General features: G+C 36.7%; 1 protein-coding gene across 1 annotated transcript; it reads left to right on the forward strand.

Annotated features, from left to right (window-relative positions):
* Positions 1–873: 873 nt before the first annotated feature.
* Positions 874–7,865, forward strand: rnf114 (ring finger protein 114). The gene is made up of 6 exons (XM_067527931.1): positions 874–1,069; positions 2,076–2,226; positions 3,466–3,572; positions 5,416–5,530; positions 5,635–5,742; positions 6,031–7,865. Exons 1-6 carry the CDS (start codon positions 933–935, stop codon positions 6,094–6,096), a joined length of 684 nt encoding a protein of 227 aa, XP_067384032.1. The 5' UTR covers positions 874–932; the 3' UTR covers positions 6,097–7,865.
* The last annotated feature ends 751 nt before the right edge of the window (positions 7,866–8,616 follow it).

Raw genomic sequence — 8,616 nt, forward strand, 5'->3', positions numbered from 1 at the left:
AAGAAAGAACAGGTCAGGACTCCTTTTTCTACTTATACAGTCCCCAATGGTGTTGGAATATAAATTAATTTCCGTTTGTCTTGCTGTAGTCATTTTAAAAGATATGAGATTTAAGTTCAGAATTTCAGTTTCTATTTCATTATATTTACATATAGATATATGTAACAACATTAAATGTACCAATAATAAAATATTGATTTTAAAATTATGATTAACAGATACAAATGTGTAATTGCAAGCTCACAGGACCTATTTTTACTTTTCGGTTATCTATGACAAAGCAAAGATTACAGAAAGGTTTTTGCAGGCATCACTCAGACATAGAGAAAACAGTTTAGTTTTAGTTTATTTAGTTTAGTAGTAGTTTTAGTAAAGAAATCGTACAGGCAAAGTTTTTTTTTACCCTTATCTTCATGTGGATGATAAATAAACTAATCGTCAGTTACTGTCCCACTTACTGTAAATCTGCCTGATTGTATATTTGAGTCTTATACTGTTTACCGTTAGCTAGTATTTTAATAAAACAATTGTAATAAGTAATACTAGTAATAAATAAAACAATTGGAACTAGTGGTCTATTAAAATAGACCACTAGTTCCAATTGTTTTAGATTACTTGCAATATTCTGCAATACATTTCTTCCCCAGTAAAAAAACAAACAGACAAAACTGTACAAGATCTCCAAGTGTTGGAAGATGACAAATGTTTCTGGCGCTGGTCCTGTACAGAGATTTAAAGACTGACTTTTTAAAAACAATATACATTAGTATAATTAAATCAAATAAAAAGTGAGCGCTTCTCTTGTCAGCGGTTTTGATGCACTTGTTGACTCCGCCCTCGCGCTTAAAAAAGATCCAGGAGCCGGTGACGTCGTACGTGAACGGCTGCTGGACGGTTAGTAACGTGAGGGCCTGACTCAGTGAAGAAAAGAAATGGCGATGCTTGGAGGGTTTAACGCAGCACAGCTTAAGAAAAACGTCTCTGACGGAAGCAGCGACGTGTCAGAATTCGTCTGTCCAGTTTGTCTCGAAATTTTCGAGAGTCCCGTAAAAACACAATGCGGGCATACGTGAGTATTTGCCTTTTTCGGTTAAGTACCAGCGATGCTCCGATACGAGGCAAAAACAATGGGGGTAATGGTTGTTTTAAACACACCTCGCCACCAGAGTGACAGCTCGTCGACCACGCGTTTGTCTGCCTTTGTGATAACTCTGTAATTCTATTTGTCTCACTTGAATGTTTAGTAAACCAATGCCAGCTTGTTAAATCAGTTTCAGTTTTGTTTACATCAAAGAGGAGGCCTCACCTGGGAGTTGTAGTTTAAATGGCTTTTACTTGAACTCCTCAAACCACTTCAAAGGACTACAAGTCCCTGCGCCCTCTTGAGGCGGGGACTTTCCATCTCATTTACAGGAATCTACTTTAGAATTTAACAGCGATATTTCAGCAAAATAATGCATCCAATCTCTCATATATAGCGTATTTTAGCCTATTAATATCAGGTAGAGCGACTTGTAAAACGATTTCCCTTTCAGCTCACTAGACGTCTAATTAAAACTGACCACATGCACCCGATTTTAGAAACCTAGATAAAGCCAAATCCCTGTGTTTTATTTATTTATTTATTTATTTAAACTTCGATGTGCTACCTGGGGGTGGCAGGACGTAGCCCATGCAATTACTACTACAAACATAATCTATTGAGCTCTGATATTATAATTCATCATGACAACATATAAACAAAGAGCATAGCTGCCATGTAATCCAGTGGAGCTAGAAATATTATGTGAGAATGCACACTTCTTTTACAATGCAGCAGCAGTGAAAGAGCTAGAATCAATAGTTTAATACTGCTTACTGGATCTACTTAATGGAGTACTCAAGTAAAAACCAGGATACTGGGGTACATAACATATCTGAATATTCAATGTTGGAACAAAAAATAATGGCTGAAATAAATAAACAGATGTCTTGTGTTATGTCTTAAATATGATTTACTTGGAATGATCCAAACTGGCATCATAGTTTGCATGCAAACACAGTTTCATTCACCTTGTTCATCGTTGTTTTGTCAGGTTCTGCCACAGTTGTCTGCAGGAGTGTTTGCGTCCACAGAAGCCTGTTTGTGCTGTATGTCGGGCCACGTTGGGTCACTGGTCTAAAGCTGTTGATCTAGAGGCCCTCATCCAGTCATCTGTGGCAGCTTGCAAGGGATGTGGAGCCCAGGTATGTTTTTATGACAACGGTAAAGCTATAGGGCAACGGCAATTTATTAAGCAGCTGTTAAACTAACAAAACACAGACCTGTAGGAATATGTTTTTGTTGTCTACAGTCAACTTGCGGAAGTTCCTTTTTCAGCCATAAACCAAAATAAGTGCTCACATGGTGTTAATTATTCTAATTGTAGCAAGTTTTTTGTCAGCAAGATTGCAAGACTTTTTTTTCTTCTTTTTTTACCCCACTGATTAATTCTTTTGTTAAGCTGGCAGCATGTTTTGGACTATTGTCTTGCCCCATAATGGAGCTCTGCGCAATTATTAATTTTTTTTTTTGTATTGCTTAGTGAATTTGCAGTCCAATTGTTTCTGAACACCCCTTCATTTTACTCTGCTGCTATTATCATATGTTGTATCATCAATAAAATGTATAAGCCTGTTCCAGAAGCGCCCATATAGGAACAGGAAATGACATTCCCCTACCTGTGCTTCACAGATATGCTTTGGGTCATGAATAGAACATTCCACGTTTCTATTATTTTGCTGGAGGTTAATCTTGATCTCCAGAATGTTTGTGGTTTGTGGTTCTCTCGTTTTTACAATTTCAACCTGGCTTTCTGACTTTTCTTGCTGATGAAGGTTTTGCATCTTATGGTAAGGCCTCTGTATTTCTATGTATGAAGATTTCTTCAAATGAGGGATCGTGACACCTTTACCTCTGTTCAGTGGAGGTATTTGGTGATGTCACTGACTGTTATGTTGGGGTTTTTCTTCACAGCTCCCACAATCCTTTTGTCATCAGCAGTTGTTAATTGTTTTTTTAAGACATACTGGGATATACTATTACTATAAGAGGCTTCTTGCTATTTTTTTGTAGGTTTTTTCTTTTTACGGTGGATTAAAATCTTTCCAAGATGTGACTCATTTAAAAAAAAAAAAAAAAAAAGGTTTTTGAACAACTATGGAGCTCTACAGCATGGACAGATGACCTAAACCACATTCAGAATGGAGAGAAGTTATAGTTATTATTCACAATAAGTGTTTTTATTTTCTTCATGGGGTGTTACAATAAAAAATATAGGAAACTAGCAGCTTTTACCTATTAAGTATCGGATCCAACTCAGTATTAGCATATGCCAAATACTGAAGGATTCTGATCTGGACTATAATCAAAACTTGATCCCTAACAATTGTATGACATTGATTAGTAATAGTAGTCATACTTTTTTTTTTTTTTCCACTTTTTAGGTTGGCCTTTCTCAGATGAGAAGCCACACAGCTGCCTGTTCAAAATACCAGGAGTACATTGAGGAGGGAGTGAGAACCACTGCCCAGAGCCAGCCTGCCATTATCAGGTGAAACACAAATCCATGAACAAACATAACACGGTCACTGTTCCCTGTAATTCCACGTATAGTATGACATTTTTATGGTTCAAAGCAAGGCCTTGAAAACTCTTCTTGGAAAACATATGAAAAATAGGGACAGTAGTATATCTGTAAAATTCTTACATTCCTTTACTCAAGAGCTGTAACAGCTGGCAGCTGTTGACATGTGGTCAAGGATAAAAATAGGTTATGAAATGTTTGTTGCAAAAGTTCAATCTGATCTCACTCGAAGCTTGTAAATGCAGGTCATTATTAATATTAATCATGTTGCCACTCATCTCTTAACTTACTAATTTTTTTAGTTTTATTTATAACTACATACTACAACATAATAAGTACTATACTATTGTTTACTAAGCCCTTTCCATAACATTAGATGTGCTAGTGTCTTGCAGTATTTCTGTGAAGCCTGGTTGTCAATCATTGCCTCTTTATTATTATAAACAAATAAAATATTACTTTTGAAATGTTGCTTTTTTGATCTTTATATGTTTGCACTACTGTATACAATACCGTGTACCTTACACCGAAGTTGGGCACTCAAATTAAAAGAATTAAAATATTTTGTAACATGTGAAAAAATAGTAAATAGATTTAGTTCAAGTATTGAGCTTGTTGGTACAGCTCTGCATTTAGGGATGGGCAAAAAAAGTATGACAAAATATTGTCCTTAAATGAAACACTCATGTTATTACGATTTGTATTATTGTTACAGTTTTATTTACAGTCCAATCTGATGTGATCAAGGAAACTGAAGCCTTAAACTGGTTCTTTAAACAACAACTTTGTGTTGTCAGCCTGCAGCTTGAGCCCATACAGTAATTAAGCAGCTCTGCAGTGCATCAGATAATATTAGCAGCATATGTTTGCAAATCATTTAAAGCCTGTTTTTGAATGTAAATACTACAATACTGTGATATTTGGCCCCCCGGTGGCACTCAGGTGGGGACAGTCTGACTTGTTTATTTCAATAGCCATTATCTTTGATTCTTACAATTTTAAGAATTAATTTAACCAATCCCCCATGTGTATTGTGCAACTTTTCTAATTTAAAACATAAAAAACATTGGAATGAGCATCAGAATTTTATAGAAAAGGGTATGAAATCAGATATTTTAGGCCACAGTGATAAAAACATCTGCAAAATCCGTGAGGGACTGACATTTGCTGCCATCCAGACAATGTCTTTTTCAGGGAAGCTTTTATTTAAGCCAATACCAAACCACCTTCTGCATGTATTACAACAGCATGGCTCTATAGTAAGAGTCTAGGTGCTAAACTGGCCTGCCAGCAGTGTAGACCTATCACCCAATAAAAAAGATTTGGCACCTTCTGAAGCAAAAAATCTGTTGAGCAGCTGAAATCCTATTTAAGCAAGAGAAGAAGTTTTAGAGGAGAATTAAAGCAATTGGTTTCTTCAGTTCCCAAACACTTGGTGTTATTAAAATAGGGATAAAACACTGTGGTCGACATGTCTCATCTTTTTTGAGATGTGTTGCTGGCAGCCAAAACAAAGGAGCATATATTTTACAAAAATATATTTTCATATTTCATATTGTGTCAATTTGGAGAAGAAGTTTAATTAACACAGTTGGTTTACTGGCATCCCTTTGCTAGAAGGCTATAAACACATAAGGCAAATATCAAGAAATCAAATCTCTGAACTTCTCAGTATTATATTTAGCAACTCTGTTTCCATTATATCCAAACTGCAACTTATCCGTTATCTAAGAAGAAAAGAAAAAATGATTGAATGAAAATGCACCAATGCAGACCTGGTAGAAATGGCATACGATTGTCTTTCCCACAGTTCTGTGCCAAACCGCTACACTTTCACCTGCCCATACTGCACCTGCCAGAATCTTGATCAGGACGGCCTGGTTGAACACTGCACTTCCCAGCATGCTAGAGACGCACGTCAAGTGGTAATAAAAATGCTTTACATTGTACATACAGCAGTTTTCTTCACACAATGTTCTTATTTAACCACAGTTTGGGGTTTGTTCATTAACGTTTTACTCTTTTATAGGTGTGCCCCATCTGTGCCTCAATGCCTTGGGGGGACCCTAACTACAGAAGTGCAGACTTTTTTCAGCACCTGAAGATCAGACACACTTTCTCCTATGATACCTTTGTTGTAAGTAAAGGCCCTAAACACTTTTATAGCACGGATAGGAAACCTTGGTCCTCAACAGCCTCTCCATTGCTTGTTTTCCAGCTATCCCTGCCCAACACACTGCTTTTAGCTACTGATTGACTTAACACACCTGATCCAGGTAATCAGTAGTGGATTGGGCAGGGATTTTAGTAGGATAGGACCAGGGACTAAGGTTGGCACCCTTTATCTAGAGTTTCTCTTTTATGATATTGATACGTTAAATTGTTTTGTTTGTTTTTAATTCGCCACACACCCTTGTGTTTTCAGGACTACTCCACAGATGAGCACACAATGATCCAGGAGGCTCTACAGCGCTCTCTTTTGGACAACTGAAGTGTAAAAAGCAATTCAACTGAGGAGAAATTGATGCAGAACAACACACAGTATCATCATTCATCTATCATGAGGATGGTGGTACTGTATTACTGTGGGTGATCAGTTTCACTGGGAATTGGTATTGTAATCATGAATATATAGGTTTATTATTCAGAAAATAAATCACGCAATATGGTTAAAGAACATATTGTATCGTCTGATTTAGGAGTGATACTGTATTTCTGGTGTGATAATCTGTTATCTTCCCCTCAACTGAGTCTTTAGACTTGATGGTTTGTAGAATATCTACTAAGCTATGTTTGTTAAGCTGTTTATTTATGACATGGTGTCATACAGCCAAAACGTTTCAAAGTTGTAACTTCCTTGTTGTCAATACTTGATGTTATAAGAGGGTTTGACCACTAGGTGGCTAACTATTGCCAGCAAACAACAAACGTTACTCAGTGAAGACTCAGTCAAGTAATGTAAACAATAATATATATATAATAATCTACACAAGAGTGACAGTGCATGATTTAAAAAAAAGAACATTTTTCTTGTTTGTTTAGTTCTTGAGTTTATTAGCAGCTGTGTCTTTTATGCTGTATGTGTGCCTGCGTGTGAGAGTGACAGGATGCTTGTGGTGTGTTTCTTGTTTTCAGAGATCTACTTGAAAGAATTAATAACTTGAGGGCCAAACAAAGCCAGTAATGGCTGTTTGCTTTATTGTGATGTTTCTCCTTTATGTCGTTGTGCCTGCTAGTAGATCCTATTCCTGACTTCCAAAACTCATAGGGCTAATAGTTCATCCAGTAACGAAAAAGATGCAATTAGGAAACCATCTGTGTGTCATAACTGGTCAGTGTCATTTTATTTGAATTTTTTTGTGTTTGTAATTTTATTTCAATGTTTATGGCCATGGGAGGGCAGTAGAGTTCCACCATTCTGACCATCCATGATAATTGCTGGCCCCTACATCTGCCTCGTGACTTTATTGCAAGGCACAATTGATCCTATTTAATTCAATTATTGTTTTCTTCAATGTGTTCTTTTGGTTTTATTTTATTAATTTTTTTTTTTTTTTTTTTTTTTTTTTTTAATAGAGCTTCTTCACATTTATTAGCACACAAATGTTATTGGTCTTTGGGAAGTTGTTGGCGACATTTCTTGTTATAGTTTTAACTGTAAAACCAACTACACTTGATGAAGTGATAACTTTTAAATGTAATAGTGTAGTTTCTTTCTTTTTGCCTAGTGTCTGGTTTTTATATTTTTTACTATCACTACCAACAGTTTTGAAAAAATAAACATGCTGTAGTTATTCATTGTATGCTTCCAAACTTGACACTATGTGAAGTAACAAAAAACTTCAGATTCACTCTTGGTTTGGTTTCTGCTGGATTTGTTTCATTTTTAACTTCCAAAACGTGACCTGTCTCTGTCTATTTGAAGTTTTTCCAAACACGTGTAATTGTTGCAAACAACCATATACAGTAGTACAAATTGTCACATATAGTTGCAGCGCACTTGGGTGAACAAAACTTCATACACTCAGATCACGTAGCTCTAGAGCAGAACCTTAATGCCTTTTCCCTTAGTCTTTGGTGCCTCTTAGTCCTAGATGTTCGTTTTATGTTTGTTTTCTTTCCGGTAAAATGTGTAATTTTTGTATGTGTTTGTCATGTATAATGACTTTTTTTTCTCAATATATCTTGCATTCTCTTTTGTCAGCCCTACTGTCAGGGGGTGCTAAATCCTGATAAATTAAAGCTCTTTAATTATTTAAACCCTGGTCCCTAAAATCAGGCAAAGTGATTTATACCTGTGTGTATGAGGCATGTGGGGGAAGAAACAACATTCACTGCTTTGATGGATGGCCTCTCTCTCTCTGTGTGTGTGTGTGTGTGTGGGTGTGTGGGTGTGGGTGTTAGTTAAAGGAAGGTAAGGTGCACAGTGCATCAATTGAAACTCCACATTTCTTCAGTTGTCATAAGTAGGTGAAAGGAGTGTAAATAATTGTGGAATATATTCAGTTAGGCAACCGTTCTATAAACCTTTTTCCATAGATTTAAATTCAGGGTAGTGCTATGTCACAGCAACAGTGATCCTGCATAATGTTTTTGCCTGTACTTAGATTTGTGCTAAGTTTATGATGAAACTTAGGCCCTTCAGGTGTACATTGTCCAAAGGGAAAAGCTTCACACAAAAGCCTCTCATCTTTATTATTTCCTTTGTGTGCCTCTTGTATTTGTAATTACTGTCACTAAATGATATTACAGTTTCTCACCTTGCTCTTCAGAGAGTCTCACCCACCAAACTTCTTGATGTAGTCCCCCCTTTCTTCTCTTTATTTCCCATCTCGATCAGGTTTTTGCTCCTGGCAGATAGAGGAGAGATGTTAGCTGTGAGAGAACTAACGAGATACTCGTGCTTCTGGGCAGGAAGGAAGTCGAGCCGAAAAACATGGCAGAAGTCTTTCTTGTCTCTTTGGTGGCGGAGCTAAAGGAAAACAAAAGTGGGGGAGAGGGGGCCAAGGTG

The sequence above is a fragment of the Channa argus genome, chromosome 13 (genome assembly GCF_033026475.1).
Source record: "Channa argus isolate prfri chromosome 13, Channa argus male v1.0, whole genome shotgun sequence".
Classification (NCBI taxonomy): Eukaryota; Metazoa; Chordata; class Actinopteri; order Anabantiformes; family Channidae; genus Channa; species Channa argus.

Bases quoted from the DNA above. Each gene is read 5' to 3' on its own strand.
- rnf114 (XM_067527931.1), top strand. From the start codon at position 933: ATGGCGATGCTTGGAGGGTTTAACGCAGCACAGCTTAAGAAAAACGTC. The intron at 3,573-5,415 runs GTGAAACACAAA...TCTTTCCCACAG, and splicing joins AGCCAGCCTGCCATTATCAG to TTCTGTGCCAAACCGCTACA. The intron at 5,743-6,030 runs GTAAGTAAAGGC...TTGTGTTTTCAG, and splicing joins TCTCCTATGATACCTTTGTT to GACTACTCCACAGATGAGCA.